General features: G+C 33.7%; 2 protein-coding genes across 2 annotated transcripts; one reads left to right on the top strand and one right to left on the bottom strand.

The window, feature by feature from the left end:
- Positions 1 to 3,989: 3,989 nt before the first annotated feature.
- LOC107821626 (uncharacterized) lies at positions 3,990 to 11,036 on the bottom strand. Its single transcript, XM_016648062.2, has 9 exons — positions 10,472 to 11,036; positions 7,542 to 7,693; positions 6,844 to 6,939; positions 6,693 to 6,755; positions 5,841 to 5,909; positions 5,645 to 5,747; positions 5,484 to 5,555; positions 4,492 to 4,580; positions 3,990 to 4,389 (listed from the first exon to the last, which is right to left on the bottom strand). Exons 1-9 carry the CDS (start codon positions 10,788 to 10,790, stop codon positions 4,237 to 4,239), a joined length of 1,116 nt encoding a protein of 371 aa, XP_016503548.2. The 5' UTR covers positions 10,791 to 11,036; the 3' UTR covers positions 3,990 to 4,236.
- A 5,652-nt stretch (positions 11,037 to 16,688) lies between these two features.
- LOC107821627 (uncharacterized) lies at positions 16,689 to 19,385 on the top strand. Its single transcript, XM_016648063.2, has 4 exons — positions 16,689 to 16,945; positions 17,042 to 17,221; positions 18,106 to 18,291; positions 18,993 to 19,385. The coding sequence occupies exons 1-4, from the start codon at positions 16,922 to 16,924 to the stop codon at positions 19,152 to 19,154; spliced, it is 552 nt and encodes a 183-aa protein (XP_016503549.1). The 5' UTR covers positions 16,689 to 16,921; the 3' UTR covers positions 19,155 to 19,385.
- Positions 19,386 to 25,543: the final 6,158 nt, after the last annotated feature.

Consider the following 25,543-nt stretch of genomic DNA (forward strand, 5'->3'; position numbering starts at 1 on the left):
TTTCACCTTTCAACTTCAAAACAAATCATATTATTTTAATGTTCAAATTTATACTTTTACATGTTAAGTTTCTCTGAAAAACTATCTTTTTTAATACTCCCTCCGTTTCAATTTATGTGAACTTATTTTCTTTTTAATTCGTGCCAAAAAGAATGACCTCTTTCCCTATTTGGAAACAATTTACCTTTATGCAATAATTTATAGCCACACAAAATATATGTGCTTCATTTTACACCACAAACTCAAAAGTCTTCTTTCTTTCCTTAAACTCCGTGCTCAGTCAAATAGGTTCACATAAATTGAAACGGATGGAGTATTTTTTTAATAATTTATTTTACAGTATATCCAATCAAATAGTGTCATATAAATTAGAATTTTTGAAGAATTTGGAACTTCTTAAAAACTTTGTTTGAACTAATAAATCATTGACAAGTCATAACACACTCACAAATTTCACAAAAATAATAAAAAAAATTGAATTGAATCGAATATATTAGTTTATTTTCTTGTGGGGTTTAGGTAAAAAGTTAAATCGAACTCATAAGTACAAAGGGACAGACTGCACACATGCTCACGTGCAATTCACGTGGCACATAAATCAATGGAGATCATATGGCTCAGTTGTCATAAAAGGCCTCAATTTTTTGTACTTTCATAAAAAAACAAAAAAGTTTTATCCTTTCTCATCTCCTTTCACGCTCCCACGTGAAAACTTTTTGTACTTACACAAAAAGTTTAATAATGTTTTCACTATATTTAACTTGAAATTGAAAAAAATATATGTATTTGAAGTTAGAGAAATTTTTTTACGAAAGTTGAAGTCGCGTTTGAATACGGGTCATTTGCATTTATATTCGTTTTTTCAGTCACGTTTTAACTTGTGCCTGCTTTAAAAAAATTTTATAAGTGTACCCATTTTTTCGCGTAACTTCAGCATACGGGGTTAAAATAGCAAAGACAATCACGCAAAACTTCAGCATTCTAGTAGACGTGACTAAAGTAGCAAGTGTGCTGAAGTTTTTGTTTGTAATTGCTGAAATTTTTGTTTTTGTAACTGGCGAGTTTTTGTTTTGTAACTGGCAAACTTCAGCTCTAGAGCTGAAGTTTTTGTTTTGTAGCTGGCGAACTTCAGCACTAGAGCTAAAGTTTTTGTTTGTAACTGGCGAACTTCAGCTCTAGAGCTAAAGTTTTTGTTTTGTAACTGTCGAGCTGAAGTTCTAGAGCTCTAGAGCTGAAGTTTTCGTTTGTCTTTTTTTTTTTTCAGATTCACAAAGCAACATTCATTTTGCCATCTTTCGCCAGAAGTATAATCGAGTCTTAATCAAGTGAATAATGAACACTGGTGGTGCAATCATTGGACCAAGATCGAGTCTTAATCAAGTTAATAAATAAGTGGAATGAGACGTATTGTATGAAAATTCTGCAATAATTATCATAATTTCCAATTCACCAATTATTGTAAAATTCTTTCTCAGTGGTGTTTGGTACTTCAATATAAATTTTCCTGCTGAAGTTTTGAATTGATGTTCCAACTCAATCCTTGCAAATCAGTTGCTTATTTTTCTTTTAATGTACTTAGGGGTCGTTTGGCAGGGCGTATAAAAATAATGTTAAATAAGGTGCATTAGTAATGCAGAGGTTAGTAATGTATGGGTTAGTAATGCAAGCATTAGTTATACAGAGATTATTTCTTATGCATTGTTTGGTGTGGTGTATTAAAAATTAAAATACATTGCATAATTTTTAAGAAATTTAATTGTTTACAAAAATGTCCTATATATTCTTTAACTTAAGGGACTTTAAGGATAATTTTGTCTTTAACCATGTTAATGCATGCATTAATAGACTTTGTATAGCTAATGCCATGGTTTTCTATGTATTAGCTATACATAGGATAATATCAAATAGAGTGTATAACTAATGCTTGTATTAGTTATACATATGTTGAAAAAGTGTACCAAACAAAGCATTACTAATACACAAATGCATTATTTTCTCTAACACACTCTACCAAACGACCTCTTAGTAAACTAATTGGGATCGGCGCTTCCATAAAAGAAAGCGGTTGAGGGCGGATATAACTTTGAGGAGGAGAAGGAGGAGGAGAAAGAGACTGAAGTTGTTTAAAAAGTGGTGACAAGTTAAAACTTTTGAAAAAAATGGGTATAGATTAAATGAGGGCGACCAAATAGGATGCCCCGTGCAATTTTTACTTTGAATACCACATGGTTGTAACAAAAAATTATGATATATATATTATTCCGAATGTTTTTTTATTCAAAATGACGAAAATGAGCGGGCAGAGCACAGAGGCTGTCTGATGCTTCGCTTATTCTTTTTTAGTATTAGCCGCTTATCCCGAAATACAATAATTGACACATTACATAGAGGTATCAATACAACTTTTTCATTTTTTTTGTTTACAGAATTCAAAATATCGAATATGGATAAAAGAAATCCGTTCAAAATTAACCACAAGGGTACACATTTTCTAAAGGGAAAATATTTATTTTTATTCAATACTGCTTGAAATTGAGTAACTTTATCCTTTATTATACTTTGGGGTCTAATTTTACCCCATATCGTTTAGAAAAAGTCTCGTATTTGCTTTTGACACTAATGGAGCTCCAATCTCATTTTAATTTTTTAATACATAGTCAAAATAGATAATTATATTTGGATCTTTTCGACGTATTTTGACATGTGAATTTTACTGAGTTTACACTAGAGCTCAGCTAATGACAAGAAAAAATATGTGAAAATTCGCTAACTTTAAGAATATAATTGAACTCAATGTATAACAGATGATAAATATAAAGAAAATCTGAACAAAAATACCCTTAAAAATCAGGAAAAATTCCAGCATAATATGATGGAGTTCGATTTTTTTACATATGAGATTCCAGCATAATGTGTTGTAGTTCCAACATAATATGTTGGAAGTTTATACGCAGAAGCTCCATAATCTAGCATATTATGCTAGAACTTTCTGTGTGCTAGAGTTCCAACATAATATGCTGGAAGTTTATACGCAGAAGCTCCATAATCTAATATATTATGATAGAACTTTCCATGTGCTAGAGTTCCAACATAATATGCTAGAAGTTTATACGCAAAAGCTCCATAATCTAACATATTATACTAGAACTTTCCGTGTGCTAGAGTTCCAACATAATATGGTGATAGTTTATACGCAGGAGCTCCATAATCCAGCATATTATGCTGGAACTTTCCGTGTTTCAGCAAAATAATGGCTATTTTTCAATGACTTTGCAAATACTGACTATTTTTCAATTACCAGCCCGAAAACTAGCTAGCACGTGCTATTTTCATGATTTACAATTGTTTTGGTTCATTAGCAAACCTGAAATTCATGTTCTTAAGCATATGTAATTTCACTTATTCATTGAGAAGAATAAGAACAATTTCTACTTTTCAATCTGAAACAAGTTGGAATCGGTTTTATAAATCTCGCTGACTATATCGCTCAATTAAACTCATTTCATGCCAATATTATGCAAAATACAACAAAAACTTATCAGGCGTTCAGCATATTTTCTAAACTTATAAATTTTTGAAGGCTAATCCACTCCTAGAAATATAGGACCTACAGTAAAAGTACTAACGTCTAAAATATATTCTCAACTTATTCATTGAGAAGGAAAATGCAAAACTAACAGAAATTGACCATTTCTATTTTTTCCTGAATAATCTTGTACATCAGTGTTTTCCCTTTCACTCCTTTGTTAAAAGAAGACAACAATCCTACTCAACTTTTGACATTAGCAAATTAGATAAACAAAGAAGTTAATCAAGTAAATTTGGATTAAAAGGGCAAAACCATCACTAAATGAGTAGTGAATTTGTATACCATATGGCACTCGGCCAGTGACGAATAACAGATTGTTAAACCAAAAAAAGAAAAAGTATTATCATACTACAGAATTTATTTGTCTTAATACAATCTGAGGCTTATAATAGTTCTATAATTACTGAAGCCAAGAAAGAAGTGACTTTCTCATATATAAGGTCAGAATTTACATGAGGTACAATATAACGTGGATGTGTGTATTAGTGTATATTTGCTAGCCTAGTGTATACAACTGACTTGAGCCATACACCTATATTATTCGTATATGCTACGTAGATTTATACAATACTACGACCTCTCCAAATTACAGTTCAAAAGGTTCCTGCAAGCAAGCTAATTATTCGATTCTCACTATTGTAGGCACTTTACAAGTTTCTTGAATTATTACCTTCTTGTTTAAGTGTTTGGATTCTCTGATGTAGTCTTCTCCGATGATCGTGGATTTTCCAAAGTCCATGTCCCAGAATAACAGCAGAGTATATCCCATGTGTGATTATAGGTGCAAGAATATTGTTTGTCTGTTGCATTTGTAAGAACAAATAAGCTATACTGACATAAAATTCATGTCGACACAACCTTTGATGACTAGTACCAATAAATAAAACGAAAATCTATGTTACCTGTATCCATTCAAACCCAAGGTAAAGCGCTAACATGGCTTCTAGTAACGGAGAGTATATCTTCTTTATCTGTCGCCTCTCGTACCAAGCTGCAAAACATTTCAGGTAGATGATAAAATTAACACACATGAAAAATATGAGCTGGACGTTTCCACTACTAACTATTCTCCAAACGTTACCCTCCCCCCCCCCCCCCCCCCAAAAAAAAAAAAAAAACTCGTATCAATCAATTCTGCCTCAATAAGCTCAACTCAAACTAATTTTTCTTTGATCCAATCTCTCCTCCGTCTCTCCGGTGACACTTGTGAAGCAACCCCCTTCAATATTCTATGTCGCATGGACTCTCCAAAATGCTGCCGCACCTGTACGGATGATCCGATGCACACCTAGCTACATTTTTTGAGAGTTCGGGCAACATAGTTCAATATACAGAAAAGGGGACTCTTCAGTCTTCACTACATGCTAACACCTAGAATGAGAAGTAGGTACGTTGTTTTTGACAGGAGAGTCTAGCCTATAGGCTTGGTGGTCTCATATTATTTAAAATAGTTTAGAAAGCTATTCTTACATGAAAAAGCTTGAGAAGGTCTAATGGAGCAAAAGAAGCGGGTATATTATCACGCTCCCTGCCTTCTATAAAAGGTGCCTAGAGGACAGGCCAGATGCAGTAGAACGATGATCAGGAGTGTGTTTGGCCCTTGCAACTATGATAGAAAGCCGTTTTGCTTGTTGTGTAAAGCCGTAAACCCTTTGCTTTTCTTTTGATACAAAGCAGGTCACAACAGTTGTATTTTATTTAGTCAGCTGTGGATATAAACTAGACTAAGGGACAGACTTTATCTCTTATTTTAGTCAGTCAGCTGTAGAAATATATCTATTTGCCTTGATCCTGAATCCCCAGATTTATTACATTATGTTAACAAGGCTTGGACTCAAATCATCACAAGTGGTAGCTGTCTTGCTTTTGTCATGAGCAAAGAGAGAGGTCAAACCTGCAAAGAGTTTTTTTAGATCTTCACGGCCTGAATGCGACTTCAACACGGGTGCAACAACATAGGTAGGATCTGAAAGTGAAACAGCAAATAGCCAACTGATTAAGCATGTTCGAGCAGAGTACAACGAAGGATTTGAAACTGCACCCTATGAAACTGACCTTTTGGAGAGGCTGCCATATAATATAAAGAACCAGTGAGAGCTGCTGTAATTACAGCTGCAAATGCTTGAGCAAACGGGACATAAGGTGGCAAAACACCAGTCTACATTTTGAGGAAACAGAATGTGTCAGAGCAATGGAATTTTTTTGGATATTTAACTTGGAGAAGGATGTCTAGAAATAGAATCCGACGTACCAATGACGCCATTCCTCTAGCATCAGTCACAAAATCACTGCCCCTTAAGAAAATGTCAGCTAAAGCTCCCTGTAATTAAAAGATAATCAGAGAGGAGCAAGGAGGAAAGAATCACATAACTTATGAGAAACATAACTTTTTTGCCATGCATTTCCATTAAGTTTGACAGGTTAAAAATAATTAGTCTGTTGATAATATTGTTGGACAGATTGTAATATGAAAGTGGTTATTAACAAAAGATATGTCTATTCTGAAAAGATTTCAACCTTTTTGAGATTATTTCCAATAAATAAGAAAGTAGTTGGCTCTTCCGAAAGTGAATTAGATCAGGCAAAAGACAACAATCATCACATTCAAATAAGTGTGGTTTGTATTCCCGAAGATCACTATCCCTCGAGCCAGATAACCAATCTTTTGATAAAGTGTTCTACACACCTCAAGCCTTTTTCTGGTTTCTACGTTTTTCTATATTCTTCTTTCTTTCTCTATTATTTCTTTTAACAAAATAAATGTATACATTGGAAAACTGAAGTGCAGAAAATTTCACCAAATGGTTTTCAGAGTATGTATTATTAGTTAAAACTGTAGGAAATGCAAGGTTTGTACAATTTAACATAGATGGCTGAAGAGAGAAGCTTGATTAGTTGGTGAGCTGCCTTCACCTCCAACCACTAGGTTAGATGTCTGATTCACATGAAAGGGTAAGCACGGTACCAATATTGACACCGGGTGGGAGTTTAAGTCACGTGAAGGAAAGTAGTGAAATGGAGTATTATTGATCCAAAAAATAAGGCTGCAACTGGACTAACGAATTCATAATTGCAGGCTATATATGGATGATATATATCTTACCTGGACAGCAGCACGGTAGAAAAGTTCCTCTCCAACAGAGCTAGCAGCCACAATCAGAATGAACTACAAATTTGCATCAAAATCCATTAAGTATCAACCTTTCACTGTATTGTGACATAACTATTGATGCTGAAATTGAGAAATCTTTTACCTGCCAAGGTGACATTCCATAAAAGAAATTCCGCAGCTCTTCATCCTCAACATCCCTAATAGCTCGAGCATGAGGTGATAGCTTCACAACTTCATCCTATAAACACCGCAATTTATTATAAAACATCGGTTATATAATCCAAGAATGTCAGATGGACAAAGCTAGAATGGCTGCAATACTCCCCGTGTCAATTTATGTGAACCTGTTTGACTGAGCACGAAATTTAAGAAAAAATAAAAACTTTTGGAATTTGTGGTCTTAAACATGTCAGAATGGGGTCCAGAATATTTGTGTGGTTATAAAAGCTTCTCATTAATGGTAGAATTGAAAATTTAAGCTAAATTAGAAAGGACCATTCTCTTTGGAACGGACCAAAAAGGAAATAGGTTCACATAAACTGGAACGGAGGGAGTATAAGGTTAACATTGTTGCATCTTTTCTAAGAGTTAGTGAAGCCATATGTGGATGAAAGAAAATAATGCAAGTTAAGTAAACCAAGAATGCTGTTAAATATATTTTTGTAACACTCTTAGGCAAATTTCACATCGACAAAACACGAGAGGGATGCTTGACATATAAGAAAGCAAGTTCCAGACGACCCTAGTAATGTGTTTTAAAGCCACACAAGCAGATAACATCACCAATGGCTGGACTGTTACAGTTTGTGGCAGGAAAGAAATGGGAATAGTTGAACATACATCTAGTATAAATAGAAGAGCCATAATCGGGGGAGCTGCATATCCTAGTCCTTCAACAATGGCATCTAATGATGGACTGAACCCTCCTGTGCAGTCAATTCCTGTCATTGAGCATATAAACTTTCCTGCTAAAGCCATTGCTCCGTATATGCCTGAGTTCAAAAAAAAACATAGAAGAAATAACCTAAATAGCAGCCCACTCAGTTACTTAAATTATATATATAAAATAATGTTAAATCAGTGTATAATTTATGTATACCGGCTAGAAAAAGTAAACGTAAAACCGAGCGGCTATTTGTGTAAAAATCCCAAAAACAAACTGAACATCAGAGAATGATTGAAGGTCTTTCTTTTTCTTCTCTAAAGATATCCAAAAAATTTAATGGGATGGGACTCATACAAGGCTGGAAGAAATACATGCAATAAACAATGTAACAAACAAACAAATACACAGGATTAAAAACACTAGGTGATATTTATCTGTGGTGTCACAGTTATCCGATATATATTAGTGGAAGATAACACCGTATTAAAAAAGTAAGGATAAAAAATAAATACATTGGAAGAAAAAAATGAATATGTAGTATTACAATCAACATCCTACATTTTGGGGATATGTACTATGATAATAATTGCAATGTTCAATTTACTCAAGTATAATGATTAAATTCTATTCTTCTTTGAGGAAGATTGTTGTCTTGTTACCACGAGGCTACGGGTTCAAACCGTAGAAACAGCCTCTTGCAGATATACAGGGTAAGGTTGCATAAAATAGCCCTTTTCGGACCCGCGCATAGGGACTACTTTCTTTTTTTTTTTTTTTAGAGGAAGATTAGAATCAAGATATCAAAGATTTTGAGACCTTAGTACTGCTAGTTAGGCTAGAACATATTTTAACAACTATTGCCAAAGTTCAAATTACTCCTGTAAGTACAATTCTACTTCTAATTAAGTGGCACGGGATGGAGTTATTATTTGTTTATTTTGTATTTAGCATTTAACTCTTTTTGGTAGTGTTTGGACTAAAAAGCTTTTCTAAATGTAATTCTACAGAAGCATGTAGTTGAGTTAACAAATAAAATTGGTTTATTAAAAAAAGGAAAAAGAAAGAACAAAAGATTTCTATAAAATAAAAATTACCAATAAGTTGCTAAGTTTAAAGCTATTCAAAGTTAGCCCACATGCATTAGAATGATCAATTTCGGCTCCACTTTTATTCTTTTTTTAATTTTCGCCTATTTTTCTTCTATTATCATGTTCTTAATAATTTTAAAATCACTTCATTTATTTATACTGTTCTTAAAAAAGTAAATAAATTTGTATGTTCTATCATTCTAAAATACATCTACACTTGTTCTAATGCATACTAACAATTGCCTAACGACAATTCTGTTTTCCTCAATAGCCAAGTATGAGCAAAAACAACGAAAGTATTCAATTTTATCTAAAATTGTTTCATTAATAATTTTATTTATAGTAGGATATAAATACATTTTATTGTCTATTTTCGTCTTCTTGAGCTGAGGGTCTCTCGGACACAGCCTCCCTCCCCAGACCCCACTGGAGAAATTTTATTGTTGTTATAGGATATAAATACAATCCTATTCCTGACAATTGCTTATATTTCTTACTTAGGAAACAAAGTACCACTTAACATGTGATTGGAAAAATGATTAAATTGACTGCAAAATTATTGCAGTGTATTTATTTTTGGCATTTGTTGTCCAACCAACAATAAAACCTAAAAGTTAGGAAGAAGAAAAACCTTAGCTTTTCCACTTTTAGAAGCACTTTAATGACATATACAGAAAGCAAAAAGAAGATATGCAACAACCCTTTCCCTTTTGACAAGGACAAAAACCCTTTCCCTTTACTTGCAATTCCAAGAATCACTTGTAAATTCACTATCTCATAAACCCGAAAAATCAGAACCAAACCGATCAAAAAAATCGATACTTTTTGGTTTGGTTTGGTTTGATTTTGGTTTTGAATTTTAAAAACCGATCAAATTTGGTTTGGTTTTGATTTTAATAAAAAAATAACCGAAAAAAACCGAACCAAACCGACTATAGGAGTAGCTATTTCAAATTTATTATTACACCTATATATATGTATATTTTTATAGAAAATTTCAAAAATTTATGGTAAATGTTAATTGTTTGCACTTTTAGTACAGTTCTTTACCTTTATATTCTAGTTTGATTGGTAGTTTTCTTTTGTTAAGTGTAAGAATCCATTTTATGTTAAAAAAAATATTTTTTAAATTGAGTCGTTAAATTACTCATCACTATTTGATTCAATTATCATCAATATATTTTAGTAAATAATAAATTTCTCAAAGGGCAATTGATTTGATAGTGTTACGTTGAAAATGTGGTCGCCGGAATATATGTTTGGTAGTGTATGTCTTATATTTAAGAAAAAACCGACAAATAACCAAAAAAAACATGAAAAACCGATAAAATCCGACATAAACCGAATCGAGAAAAAACCGACTTAATTGGTTTGGTTTGGTTCTAATATTTGAAAAACCAACTTACTTGATTTGGTTTCTTTTTAAGGAAAAATCGATCCAAACCGAACCGCCCTAGTTGGAATGATAAAAATTCTTTTACATCGTAATCAAAAGTTTCAAGTTCGAATTATGACAATGAAGTCCTCTTTGTAAAGAACACTTAAATCTTCCACAGTAAGATTTTAAGACGCGAATCAAAATTAGTCGGGTTAGTGGGTTCATATACCAAATGTTTGACCAAAGAATAGGAAACCAAAAGCCATAAAATAAAATTCTGAATTCATTGAATCTATTCAACTTATATGAATATTCCTTGGCTTTTTTCCCAAAAATAGTCTTCAAAAAGGAAACCAGAACTCAAACAGAAAAAAAAAAAAAAAAAATTAAGAAAATGCAAAACGAGTTGAGAACTCACCGATTCCATAACTGAGTCTGACGACAGCACCAATCTTCTCCCAAACAGGCAATTGCGTATCACTAAAGCTCTGATTAAATGTTGTTACCTCCATAGTAGTTCCCGTGTAACCTCCACTTTCTCTCTCTCTAGCATCCACTGATGCCTCACCACTACTCGACCTCTCCGCCATAGCTTTAACTCTTAACACTGAAAACTTCGCCTTATAATTCCTCTTATTTAGCTTTCTCCTAATCGGAAAATCAAATTGACTCACTTTACATCCCATAAACGACGTCGTCGGAGTATTCGTACACCGAGCTAGCACCGGTACCTCCATATTTACACAAAGTCTCCGGTTTAAACCGGAAGCGTGTATTAGCGGGAGCTAATAATGAACCGAGAAACTAACAAAACGATGTCGTTTAAGTTGTTTTAGATTCTTCAGCTTCTTCTTCTCCGGCGTCGTTGTGCATATTGTGGTAGAGTTTTTGGAGCAGAGAGGAAGAAGAAGATTGAATTAATAACAACCGTTGGTTTTTGTTTTTCGTTGTTAAGTCAACGGTGATTTTTGATAGGACATGATTGTGTGATGGACGGTGGAGATTTGATTAGAGGGTGTAAAAGTGGGGTCCAAGTTAAGATGTGTGTTTGTCTGTAGTTGAGGATATCTAGGTGGCCAATGGAAATGTGACATGTGGAGATAATAGGATAGTTGGAGATTTGCAAGGATAAAACATCTACAAGGAGACAATTAGGAAAATGATTCCAATCAATTATTACCAGTAGTTAGTACTTAGTACCCTCTTTTTATCTTTCTTAATATTGTTAAGGCGGGGCGGAGCTAGAATATAGGTTACGGTTTCGGTCGACAACAAAAATAATAAATTTATTGAAATCTCACAAGTGGAATTTAGGGTGGGTAGTGTGAATATAGTCTACTGATTCAGTAGAACTCAATAATTGTAATTCTAATAATAAATTATCTTAAGAAACCTACTGAATATATACAAGTTATTTGGTTAGAATCTAATAAAAGTCTTTTTTGTCGTGTAAATGCATTTTTTTCTATTTAGAGAAAGGGGACTTCAAGTTCTTAAGAATTGCCGTACGAGACAGCTCACGTACGATTCGGGAGCTGAGATGGCTCAACCCCAGGGCAACTAAAGCCAAGGCTTTAGGCCATATTATATAATAAGTATATTTTAAATAATTACTTTTATATTAATAAGAAAATCCTGTAATCAACCATTTCAATAATCATTATAGCATAGTTTCAAACATTATGATATTTTTCAGGGAGAAATGGCATTAACAATATTTGTCTCCAAAGTCCTCTAATAACGGTTTAACTTTAGGCCCCGTACTCCATCGAGCCGACAATGCTTAAAAGAATAGAATTTCGAACCCATAGACTTCAATTTCTGACCCTGTCTATGTAACTAAGGAGGGTTTAGGAAAAAATAAATTGTGTGTTCCGTGATATTAGGTAATTTGGAACGATACAGATAAGAGTAGTATGATTATGTGAAAGGATAATTGTGCTCATAATTATAAATAAATAAGTTAATTTAGTGTGAACAGTGGGTGAGAGTAATAAAAATCTGTTTAATTGTTTAATATCGGATTATACACATTAAAAATCTGTTTAATTGTTTAATATCGGATTATACACATTAGAAAGTCTTTACCTTTTGTGTTTTCCTCCTAGAAAGAGTTGTCTATCTTAAAGCTGACCTTTTTTTATTAGTCAAAATGGATTATGGATTGTAATTAAGATCTCCTGTTTTAAGTAATTACGATGTTGTTAATTAGTGGAACTGTCTCTATCATAGCTAGGTTGTATTACCAAAATTTTCGACTCTAATTTTTTTGATGTGACGAACAAAACTAAATCACGGCATTTTCACCATGATATTGAATTACGAACTTTGAACGTAGTTGTTCAATAAATTAATCTTTAATATATCCCTACCATTATTAGTAGGCTGTAGGCGTTTGGACATAAGAATTGTAAAATTCAAAAAAATTGTGAAATTTTTTTTCAACTGAAAATGGTATTTGAAATTTAAAGTTGTGTTTGGACATAAATTTCAGTTTGGGTTGTTTTTGCAGTTTTGTGAGTGATTTGAGTGAAAATTTTGAAAAATAGTTTTTTGCAGTTTTTCAAATTTTCAAAAAATTTTAAAATGCATCTTGTGAAAATTGGAAATTTTTGAATAAATGCTGATTTCGAAAAAAAAAATAATAATTTAATTTCCATCAAATTTCATGTCCAAACGTGCACTTAATGTGACAAAAATCAAGAAAACATAGAGAAGCAGGTAACCGAATTAAAATAAAACATGTAAAGCTAAAATTAGGAAAATGATTCCAATCAATTATTAGAACCTTCTTTTTCTTTTTGGTTTCTCATCTGGTGTTCGGTACTTATATTGAGGCCGGACTCAATCTGGATTCGCACTGGAAAATCTAACATTGGGGATTAAGCACTCCCTAACAAAGGCGACTCCATATTCAAGCTCGAATCTGAAACCTCTAGTAAAGGACGAAGGAATAAATGGACAGCAAAAGGAACTCGTAGCAATATATTTTAAATTGTACACTTTCATATTCATAGTATCCTTCTTTTTAAGTTTTCTGCACCTTTTTTTCCTGACAATTTTCTTGCGTAACACTTTTGGTTTGAGCTTCGATGGGGTTCAATGAACTTAGCTTAGAGGTAGCTGAACCTAGCTAGCATATGTGCTTGCATCATTGTCGAAGGAACTCTCGATAATCAGATGTTTCGAGTTCGAGCTTTGTTAAGTATATGTGAACAAAGTATCGTAGAAATGAAAAAAAATGCTACTTATAAAGAGTTAGTTACTCTTAATAGTATGAGTTTTTTGAAAAAAATCATACGACTTGGCTCGAAGCGGACAATATCACACCATATTAAGAGTATCTTTAGTCCATTTAGTCCAGCGGGACTAAAACGGGTATAAGAGCCAATGGTTGGTTGGATGAGTGTGGAAATGGCATAATGTGGCGTTGGGGCCCAACTTAGTCCCTTTGCCCATCTATGGGTTATAACTGGAATCATGTGAATGAAACACAGTTAATCTCTAAATTTACCCAGAATGATGATGGGTTAATAGTACGAGGCCTTTTAGAAAAAACTATATGGGTTTGGCCTAAAATGAATTCTGACGGATTTATGGATTGTTTAAACTCAATAGAGCCCTAAACATAAAAGAAATTCTGACGGAAACGCAATTAATGAGCCTTATATAACACGAATTTATATTAATTAAGACTCCAAAAAGATATCGAATATCTAGTGAAAATAATAAAGAAATAAATAAATAAGAAACAAAGCCATTAAGTTTCTAAAGTTGTTTTGCGTGATGAAAAATCTCTGTCATTGCCGTTTGCCACTTCAAATAGTTGAAACATTGAAATTCGGTCAAGATTTAATATAATCCCACCACAAAAGTACACCATTGTTGTCAGATTGATGTGGATCCCAGTTTTTTTTTTCCTTTTTTGGCCCTTATGTTCCTCTATGCTATTTGCTGTAGTTATGAAAAAAGAAATGCATTTTAAAAAAAATCAGTGCAATTAAATTAATATGGTGTACAAAGGCTATTTGTATTATTTTTCAGGTTACTAACTACCGTTATTATAAATAGAACTGTAATATTTATATTTGGGTCCGACAAAACTCGGATTCCAATCGGAAAGTCCCACATTGGGATAAAATGTTCTCTAACAAAAGCGACTCCATAACGAGGGTACCTGAAAGCTCTGGTCAAGAATAAAGGAATAAATGGACGACAAAATAAACTCGTAGCAATATATTTTGAATAGTACACTTTCATATTATCGTCTTTTTAAGTTTTCTGCACCTTTTTTTAGTGACAATTTTCTTGCGTAACACTTTTGATTTGAGCTTCGATTGGATTCAATGAACTTTGGTCAGCTGAAACTAGCTAGCATGTTTCTGAATATGTTTCGAAATGGCTATGAAGATATGTTGTTCCAATGGAAGTCCAATTGTAGCCGGATATTGTCGAAGAAACTCTCGATAATCAGATGTCTCGGATTCGAGTTTGTTGGATATGTGTGAATAAAGTACAACATGAAAAGTAAAAAGAAAAAAAAAGTTACTTATAAGGAGTTAGATATTCTTAATGGTATAAAGCATTTTGGAAAGATCAAAGCGGACAATATCACACCATGTTAAGAGTACGTGTGGACCGTTTTAATCCAACAATACATATAAGAGCCAATGGTTGGCTGCAGAGGCGGATCCAAAATAAGGTTTGGATTAAAACTACTGAGTTCGGCCGAACCTATAACATATGCTCTAGCTCTGCTTCTGGTTGGTTGGACGAGTGTGGAGATGGCGGAATGTGGCATGGGGCCTGACTTACTGCCTTTGCCCATCTATGACCCAGTTTATAACTTGAATCATGTGAATAGCACATAGTTAATCTCTAAATTTGCCCATAATGGTGAGGGGTTAATGGTATGAGGCCTTTTGAGAAAAACTGCATATATAACCTAAAACAGATAATACCAAATTATATTAAGAGTATCTATCAGTCGTTTTAGCCAAATAGAGTCCTAAACATAAAAGAAATTCTGACGAAAACGCATTTAATGAGCGTTATATAACATGAATTTATATTAATTAGGACTCCAAAAAGGATATTGAATATCAAATAAAAATAATAAATAAATAAGAAACAAAGCCATTAACTTTCTGAAGTTGTTTTGCATGATGAAAAATCTCAATTATTGCCATTTGCCACTTCAAATAGTTGAAAAATTGACATTCGTTCAAGATTTACTATAATCCCACCACAAAAGTAGGGTTGTGCACCGATCGGATCGGATCGGATTTAGCACATTTCGGATTCGAATTTCGGATTTTGGATTCTAAAAAATGCAATCCGAATCCGATCCGAATTATATCGGATTGGATCGGATTTTAAAGTTTGGATCGGATCGAATTTCGGATCGTATTATTATGCCTCAAAGTTAAACTAATATGTATATTTTCTTTGTAAAAGAGGCAATACATTAAGAAAAATTCATGTTTATGCAATTATGAGCGTACTATGGTGCCAATATAGCTAAATCTAGCAATTGTAAAGGTAATAACTTGGAGGTTGATGTAAAGGAAGTACTGAGTATCCGAAATTAAAGTGTAGTATTTGTATATGCCCTAATAATTTCGAATTTCGGATCTGATCGGATTAAAATATACCAATCCGAATCCGATCCGAAATCCGAAATTTTAATAAACACAATCCGAAATCCGATCCGATCCAATCCTAAATCCAAAATCCGAAATTGAATGGATCAGTTCGAATTTCGGATATCCAATCCGAATGAACAGCCCTACACAAAAGTACACCATTGGTCAGATTGATGTGGATGCCAACTTTTTTTTTCTTTCCTTTTTGGCCCTTATGTTCCTCCATGCTATTTGCTGTAGTTAAGAAAAAAGAAATGCATTTAAAAAAAAATAAGTGCAATTAAATTAATATGGTGTACAAACGCTATTTGTATTATTTTTCAGGTTACTAACTGTCGTTATTATAAATAGAACTGTAATATTTAATTACCTTTTATGTGCCTAGATAATTATTAATAATATAAAACAATGATAGTCACGCCTCAATCCCAAACAAATTGAGTTTATTTGTATAGACTCTCATGCACTAACCATGTTTATCCCTTTATATTCGTCCCGGTTAACATTATACAAAATTAAAATAATTAGTATTATAATTGATTAACACGGTAATCTCACAAACTAAAGGTCCCCGATTCTAACTGGAGATTAGTTATTTAACTCTGCCTGTGTGAGCTTATTCATATTGCTGGTCACAAAACTGAATAAAGGAAGAGGATTATTGTAGGTTGGCAACCAACATATAACTAATCAATCCATGATGAATTCTCGTAACGACTAGATAACGTATAATCATGCTGGTAAAAATTTACTCGCACTCGATATTTACACTGCATGTAAATATTACTAGATAACATATAATTATACTGGTAAAAACTTACCCGTACTCAGTAATTACATTGCATGCAAATCTTATTAAATAAGATATAATTATGCTGGTAAAAACTAACTCGCACTTTGTGTTTACACTGCATATAAATATTACTTACTAGATAACGTATGATTAAGCTGGTAAAAATTTACCCGCACTCGATATTTACACTGGATGTAAATATTGACCATAAAGTGCTCCTCCACATATTGGCCATCTAAGGCTCAACATGGTCAAGAAAGAGGAGAGATTTATGGGAATTAGATCTTAACAGTTTTGGAAATAGTCTACCAATAATTTAGATTTATTTTTAGATCTTAACTAATATCCCAATAAATCAGTTCACAACCAATTAATAAACATAAGTAAGAAAAACCATTTCATCATACTAGGCTTTCAGCTTGTCTAAAGAATGAATCCCTTAGATTCTATTGTTGTAAGTTCATTTAATTTCTTGAAACTGATATTTTGTTATATATTTATGTTCCATTTTTTCCATTCTAATGTTTTTTTTATTTTTGGTTATTAAAAGGTGAAACGTATTGAAGAAAAAGAGAAGGTGAAAAAGAAGAATATAATTAGACAAAAAACAGTATCAATATGCTGTAAAGGAAAGGGGCAATTTGTGCCAATGAAAGTGGAAATTCAAGAAACTTCATCCAAAAATTCACTCTTGGATCGTCTAACTTCTCTCGAGACTCGGCTATTTCAGGTTAAATTCTTTCTCCAAATTATTTAAAGGAGTAACAATTATGTAATATTTTTTTTTTCTCTGTCAATGCGTAGAACGTAAAACTCATATAGATTGTACAACAACAACAATAATATACCCAGTAAAATTCCACTAGTGGGATCTGAAAATGGTGGAATGTATGCAGACCTTACCCCTATTCCGGAAGGGCAAAGAGGCTGATTCCGGGAAAACTCATATAGATTGTATATAGATATATTGACGAATTCAGAGGCGGACCTAGAATTTAGAAGTAGCGGGTGCACATTTGCATTCAACCAAAATTCGCTCTGTATATATGGTGTCACTATTAATATATCACTATTTTTTAGAAACATATACATATATACATAAAATTTAATTTTTGCGAACTTTACGGGTGTCGGTAACCTCTCATTCTATAACATAGGTGCGCCTATGTTATGACGGTTTAAAAGAATTAGACTTCAAAATCACTTGGAGATAATTATAGGTTAATTACCATTTATGGTAATTAGTAGTATTAGTAACCTAAAATACAAGGTAAGTAACATGTTACGACAGGTTAAATATAACGATAATGTAAAAATCTTTTACAGTGTATATATAAATTAAATGTTCATGTGATGACTATTTATTAAGGGATCTTTAAACAAATTGTCGGCCTGATTCACGATTTGATGTGTTCCCTATTTGTGGGAATATATTGTTTTTGTTATTATTGTTGTTGTTGTTGTATCCGGTATACACAGATTACAAACAAAATTATAAATGATTATATACATATTCAACATTGATTATACGTATATTACATATCCACTAACCATTTTTAATTTGAATAATTGAATAAACAAGTATTTAAATTAATTATTCATTTATTAATGCAGCTATGCCTGGAAATTGAAGCTGCAAAAACATCATGCTCTTCCAATATACAGACTCCATTTACAGAAAGCTCCAGAAATGATACCAAGAAACAAACAGATTGGAATTCTTATCCAACTTTTGATTATCCAAAACCTCCCTGCAAATCACAATCTCAACTCTCCCTCAACGAGTGTGAATCCTCACAGGTAATGTTTTGTCAAATTCATTTTAATTTAGTTCAGAGGCGCAGTCGGGATTTTTAGTTTATGCGTTTTGGATCACAATTATTTTCACTTACTAGATTTTGGATAGATTATTTATATATTTAAATGAATTTTTAACATAAATATAAAGTTTTAGCTAAAGCTATTAGGTTTTATCAAATTTGTAACTATTAACCCCAATTTATAGCGATGCAAATGTTATAGCTAAATAGAAAAATTCGTCGCTAATCCTATTTAGCTCAGAATAGTAAAAAATTATCAAGAAATTCTATTAGCTACGAGCGATTTACCGACAAATTGGCGATAAAGTTTGTAGCTTATAAACAAACTTTTATATTACCAATGCAATTTAACTAATTATTATATAATTTTATTGACTATGATAGATCGACTTAATATGATAATCTAAAATCCACTTGTAAAATATAATCCGTCCTCTAATTAATCTACGCTATCATTATTTTAACTTGTTGTACATGTGTACCTGTATATGTTACTAATCTCATTTTTTTAATGGACGATTACCTATAGGAATCTTTTCGGTTATATGGTAAAAAAATTTGCACTGCCAGTATAGAAATCTAACCCATAAATATATGCTTTAAAAAAATAAGAACTATTTTATTTCCTTTCATTTTAATTTTGTTTTTTTTAATTCTTTTTTTTTTTTTTTTTTTTTGCAGAACAAATCTCATAAGGTGGCACAAGATTTGGAGCAATCATCTAACATGAAGAAGGAGTTGCATTTTGAGAGAAGCAAAAGTACTAAGGATGGAAAAACAAGTAAAAATGGGAAGAAAAACTTAAAAGCAAGTTGGCCACATTTGAGGATCTTAGGTTGCTAATACTTATATATTGCTAGCTGCTCTTTGTTTTTTTTTCTTTAAAACGGTGTTGTTTGGATTAGTTTGTGCGTACCTTAAATTCCATCAGATACTTACTATGTTCCACTAGCATAAATATTAGGTATTTCTACTCGTTAAGATTTGGACAGATGAAAATCACCTAGTGTTTTTCTAATTGCTCCTTTTATTTCTCTTATCTTTTTTACTATAACTTTTAATCGTTTTCAAAGATTTTACTGCATTTTTTATTTGGCTTCATTTTAGTTATTCTTTTTCAAGTATATATAAGAGACAATATATATAATGTTTCTTTTCGTCATTTTGAGCCGAGGGTCTTTCGGAAACAACGTCTCTATCCCCTAGAGTAGGGGTAAGATTTGCGTACATACTATATTCCCCAAACCCCACTTATGATGTGTTTAAAAAGAACGATGAATAAGTTAATAGATAATAAAATTATTATAGACAATAATAGTAATAATAATAATAATAATAATTAATAATAATAATAAATGAGCTGGTAAATCGGTCAATTGATAGTGAGAGTTGCAAAGCTTCGCTCCTAACGTACACACATGACATGCTACTAGATAATGGAAGTATATCATGCATTGTAGACATTTGCATATATCAAACTTGTACCTTTTTAAGTTTTCACTCACAAAACTCAGTTATATTTTTGTGTTCAAACACAACTACAACTTTTAAATACTCATTTTCATTTTCAATTTAAATATTATATTTTTTTCCAAACATTTACCAATATATGTCCAAATGCGTACTAAAAAGTACGGCTAGAGAGGAGAAAAATAAAAAATAAATTAACTGCACAAGTCTGGACTGAACTTATCTCTGTCCCTAGAGGAGCTGTATGAGGCAGAAGCTCCATGTACGGCTTGGAAGTCGAACCTTTCTTGTAATGGGGCCTAGGTACTGATATTTGATAATTGGTTTAGGTAGGGCCGCTGGCCGGCCTACTACGGGAACATGTAAGGATTAGTGTGAGATCGCGATCCACAAATTAATGCAACAAATATTAATTGACAAAGGAGAGAAATAATAGTACCCATCTTCAACTTAAGGCTAATGTCACGACCCAACTTTTCCTCTGTTTGAGTATCGTGATGACACCTAGTCTTAGGGACTAGGTAAGCCTAACTCACACTGAAATACCACAATAATAAATGAAATTTAACAATTTTGAAGCAGAAATTTCTACAAAATTTATAATTCCCAAAACCTGGTAGTACAAGTCATAAGCTCTACAAAGTTTCGCTACAACTTCTAAACACAACCGTATGGAAATAAGTACAATAATGTGAATATAAAAATAGGAAGGTGACTCCGAAACCTGCGAATGCAACAACATGTTTACCTTGAGTCTCCTCGGCAAGAATCCACTCAGCTACTAACGATCAATACCTGGATTTGCATGCAAAAATATGCATAAGTGTAGTATGAGCACATCACAGCGATGCCCAGTGAGTATCAAGACTAACCTCGGTGGAGTACTGACAAGGAACAGTCAAGACACCTACTGGTCTAATAAGCAGAACAAATATAAGTATAGGAACAACAGAACATATTATCTATATAAAGACAACTCGATATAGCTAACAACACAATAATTGCAATAAGGAAGGAAAAACAACAAGTAACAGTGAAACACTATGATAAGAACACAGAAACGTTAACGAAAATACAACCCAAATCCGAAATCACAAGTACAGCAAAAACAAGTCATAACTTAGCAATTACGACAATTTTTCACATTTGGTTTTAGCTAGCAAACTTCAATCGATTAGTCAAATCGTCATCACTTATTTTAGAAATAAATTCTGTGTTCCGAGGCCTTAAAAACCTCTTTCTGCCTCACCTCGATTTGCATGCGTAGTCCGAGCGCAAAGCCGGAAAGCCATTATGTGAAAATCTATGAAAATGATAAATTTTGCCTTTAAAATGAATTTTAAGTTGACTTCGGTCAATATTTTGGGTAAACAGACCCGGACTCATGATTTGACGATCCCGGGGGGTCCGTAGGAAAATATAGGATTTGGGCGTATGCCCGGAATCGAATTCCGAGTTCCCAAGCCCGAAAAATAAATTTTTAAAGAAAATTATTTTCTGGAATATATATGAGTTTTTGAAAATGAAATATGTTTGAATTTGATAGCATCGGGCCCGTATTTTAGTTCCGGAGCCCGGTACAAGTTTGAAATAATAATTTGGTTGAATCTGTAAAATTTGGTAAAGATCGGGATTGGTTTGGTATAAAACGGACTTAAAGTTAAGAAATTGGAATTTTGGGTGTTCTTGGATGATTTCATGAGTTTGGGGTTCAATTCATAGTTATTGTTATTATTTTGGTAATTTGATTGTACGAGCAAGTCTGTATGATATTTTTAGGTTGGTTTCAATTCATAGTTATTGATGTTATTTTGGTAATTTGATTGCACGAGCAAGTCCGTATGATATTTTTAGGTTGGTGTACATGTTTGGTTTGGAGCCCCGAGGGCTCGAGTGAGTTTTGGATAGGCCACGGAGTGGAATTGAACTTAGGAAGTTGCAGGTTTTTAGCTGGTATGTTGCAGGTTTCGAAGACTGGATGCGAGCTCGCAAATGAGATATCTGACCTGGGCTGCCTTGGTCGCAAATGCGACTTCTTTATCGCAAACGCGACATTACATTTGCGAATGCTCCCTCGCAAATGCGAAGGTGACCAGAAATAAGCTGGGTCACAAATGCGACAAAAGCTTCACATTTGCGAAGTTAGCAGTCTGAGGGGTTCTCAATTGTGAACCCTGGTCGCAATTGCGACATCTGCAACCTACAAAATCATAACTTAGACGCATTTCAACCATTTTTCAAACGCTTTCAAAATCTAAACACTCTTGGGCAATTTTTCAAGGACAAGTACTCTTTCAAATCAATTGTAAGTCATTTCTAACTCGTTTTTATTAATCTTTAACATCTTTTCTCGTGATTCAACTTAAAATCAAAGGTTTTCATAGAGGAAATTGGGTGTTTTGGGTAGAACCTAAGTTTTTCAAATCTTGAGGATTTGGACCTCGATTTGAGGTCCGATTTCAAAACAAATTATATATTTGGGTTTGTGGTGGAATGGGTAATTGGGTTTTGATTCGAACCTCGGGTTTTGACCATGTGGGACCGGGGACAATTTTTGACTTTTTGGGAAAAAAACTTTAGAAAACCTATTTTCATACATTGGAATTGATTCATTTAGCATTTATTGATATAGTTAAGTAACTTGTGGCTAGATATGAGCGAATTGGTGGTGGAATCAAGAGGTAAAGTGATAGTTGAGACTTGAATTGTGTTCGTGGCATCGAGGTAAGTGTTTGGTCTAACCTTAGCTTGAGGGATTAGGAGTTGTGTCCTATTTGCTATGTGTTAGTTGTTGAGTACGACGTATAGGCATGGTGACGAGTATCTATACGTTGGTGTCAAGCATGCCTGTGAGTCTTATACCATGATTAATGTGTCTTCGTTTGTATTGTTCATGCCTTATGTTATAATTTCTATTGTTGAGTAAAGCTTGTGGAAGTAATAGTGGTATTTGAATGTTGAAGAGCGTTGGCTCAAGTTGTATAATGAATTATGGAAGTATAATTGGCAATTGAACCTTATAGAGCATTGGCTCAAGTTGTGAAATGAGTTGTGAAGTAAATGTGAAAAAGAGAAGAGGATTATTATATTGTCTCCCTTGCCGGGATGTTGTTGCTTTTAATGCTATCTCCCTTGCTGGGATGTTGATGTTTTTGATATTTTTCCCTTGCCGGGATTTGATTGTTGAACTATTTTTCCATTGTTGGGATTTTATTATGACTTTATTTACTTCCTTACCCTTATTGTTTGTGATTGTTGTTTGGGTAAGGAAGAGCGTTAAAGCACGAAGGGTGATGTCGTGTATTATTTTAGTGAGAGATTGTTAAAGTACGAAGGGTGATGCCGTGTATGATTTTGTGAGGAAGAGTGTAAAGCATGAAGGGTGATGTCGTGCCGCATGATGTACAATTCTGTGCCGATTATATTGATTTTTATGGTGAGGACGAGAGTAAAAGCACGAAAGGTGATGCCGTGCAGATTATATTGATTCATATGGTGAGGACGAGAGTAAAAGCACGAGGGGTGATACCGTGCACTTGTTTGATTTCTGATTCTTGTTGATAGTTGAGCTATGGTGTTCCTTATATTTACCTGTTGTCCTTCTGTTAACATTTGATGTTTCCCCGCAGCATGTTTCCCCCTCCCATTCTTAACTATACATTCATGCTTTTATTTTCCGCTGTATATGATTTAACTGTACAGGTTATTTGGTAGTCTGGTCCTAGCCTCGTCACTACTTCGCCGAGGTTAGACTAGGCATTTACCAGCACATGGGGTCGGTTGTGTTGATACTACACTCTACACTGTGTGTAGATCTCGGTACTGGAGCATATAGACCGTAGCTTTGGGTTGCTATCTTCAGTCCATTCAGAGATCCAAGGTAGTCCTGCAGGCGTCCGCAGGCCCTGGCGTCTCCCTCTATCCTTTCATCATGTTTCATTTATGTATTTCAGAAACAGTGTAGTATTTATTTTTTGGATCTTATTTGAAGTATTCCTAGACCGTCTGTGAAGTTGTGATACCAGTTCTGGGTAGTCTTTGCTTAAGAAATTGTATTAGAAATATTTATACGATTTTATTTGTTTCTTCCGCTTGTTTAAATTCTGTTGTTTATAAACTGTTGGTTCATAATTGTTAAAGGATTAAAAATGGGAAAAAAGTAAATTGTTCAAAGAGTTGGCTTGCCTAACTTTTACTAGTAGGCGCCATCACGACTCCCGAGGGTGGGAAACCCGGGTAGTGACACATCCTTCAAGTGATAAAAATATTTCGAAATATACTTCGTTCAAATAAATGTTCTTTTCAAAAATAATAGTTCTTTCAAAATAAATACTTTTCGAGCATGATCTTCTCAAATAAATAACCTTCGAATATAAGTCACCTTGTGACACCTCATCTTATAGTCATACAATGCGGGTCTCAATACCTGAACCCTAACACTTGGCATCCTTTGCCCTCATCACACCACATAATCATACTGACAACTCACGTACCAAATAGAGTCATTCTCACATGGAAGATGATAATAGGCTAGATTTATGTAATTTGGCGATTATTTATGCCCCAGCTTGATTATGTTTCACTGCTATAATATAGTTAAATGATGTTAAATTGGATCTAACTGTGAATTTCACACGTTGCATGAGTGCATAGCATGTATAAGGACTTAAAACTATGATTGGAGCTAAATTGAAGCAAGAAAAGCCCCTTGGAGATGAGTACGTGGGAAGTCGAGAGAAAGAAGTGATGAAATGAAGACCTGGACTAGCGCGTCCACTAGCGCGACCGCGCTAGCCCAGATGGTCGAGGTAGAATGATAGGGCATATCCGCGGTCACTAGCGCGTCCATTAGCGCGACCGCGCTAGACCAGTTCCGGAAAAGTAATTTTCAAGGGTAAAATTGTTCATTCCGGGGCAAATCCACTTAACCTATAGAAGGTATAGCTCGTCCAAGAGATCATTATAAAGGTTTTCATAGCTTAGATCAAGAAAAGGAAAGGCAAGAGGCAAGGAGGATAATTCAACATCGACTTCTTCCTTTCCTCCTTTTGTTTTTATGATTTGTGATGAATTTGAATATTGTTATGATGAACCATAGTATGTGTAGCTAAATATTTAGTCTAATGTTTTAATGGAACCTATTGAAGGATGAACTTCTTGTTGTGTTAATATAGTTTGCCTGATTTAATCTCTATTTGTTCAACTATGTGTTTGTTGTAGTTAATTGACAGGATCCTCAATTAGCTATGCCTATTTAGTGTGCATAACTTAGGGGAGAGTGCATATTTAGGTAATTGTTGAACAACACCACTCCCAAAGTATATGAGGGATCAATAACTGCGGGTTTAAAGGCGGGATTAGGGATAACAAAGCCTTAGGTGCAATCTAAAGTGAGCTGTAATAAACAAAGCCAGCTAGCGTATCTCGGGAGAGTGCATCTAGTAAATTATCGTGATTACTCGGGAGAGATTTACGGTAATAGGAGTGCTCATGATTGATAGAGATGATTTGGTGATTCTATGTGAAGCATAACCGGAAGGGATTCCATCAATAGGGGGAAATTATAATCTTAGAACCTTCTCTTAATTGTTTACAACTCAATCATAGTTAGTTTTCAGTTGCTTAGTTACATTCATTTGTAGTTAGTAGAAATACCCTCAATTGTTATTTACAACGTTTGGGAAGTTGATTTCATAGAATATAGTAAGTCTAACGAGAAGTAACTGATAGGTTAATTCCTTGTGGGTTAGACTCTGGGCTAA

The sequence above is a fragment of the Nicotiana tabacum genome, chromosome 5, assembly GCF_000715075.1.
Source record: "Nicotiana tabacum cultivar K326 chromosome 5, ASM71507v2, whole genome shotgun sequence".
Lineage (NCBI taxonomy): Eukaryota > Viridiplantae > Streptophyta > Magnoliopsida > Solanales > Solanaceae > Nicotiana > Nicotiana tabacum.

Bases quoted from the DNA above. Each gene is read 5' to 3' on its own strand.
- LOC107821626 (XM_016648062.2), bottom strand. From the start codon at position 10,790: ATGGAGGTACCGGTGCTAGCTCGGTGTACGAATACTCCGACGACGTCG. The intron at 6,940-7,541 runs GTATGTTCAACT...CGGTGTTTATAG, and splicing joins CTCTTCTATTTATACTAGAT to GATGAAGTTGTGAAGCTATC. The intron at 5,748-5,840 runs GTACGTCGGATT...CTCAAAATGTAG, and splicing joins CTAGAGGAATGGCGTCATTG to ACTGGTGTTTTGCCACCTTA.
- LOC107821627 (XM_016648063.2), top strand. From the start codon at position 16,922: ATGAATCCCTTAGATTCTATTGTT. The intron at 17,222-18,105 runs GTTAAATTCTTT...TTATTAATGCAG, and splicing joins TCGAGACTCGGCTATTTCAG to CTATGCCTGGAAATTGAAGC. The intron at 18,292-18,992 runs GTAATGTTTTGT...TTTTTTTTGCAG, and splicing joins ACGAGTGTGAATCCTCACAG to AACAAATCTCATAAGGTGGC.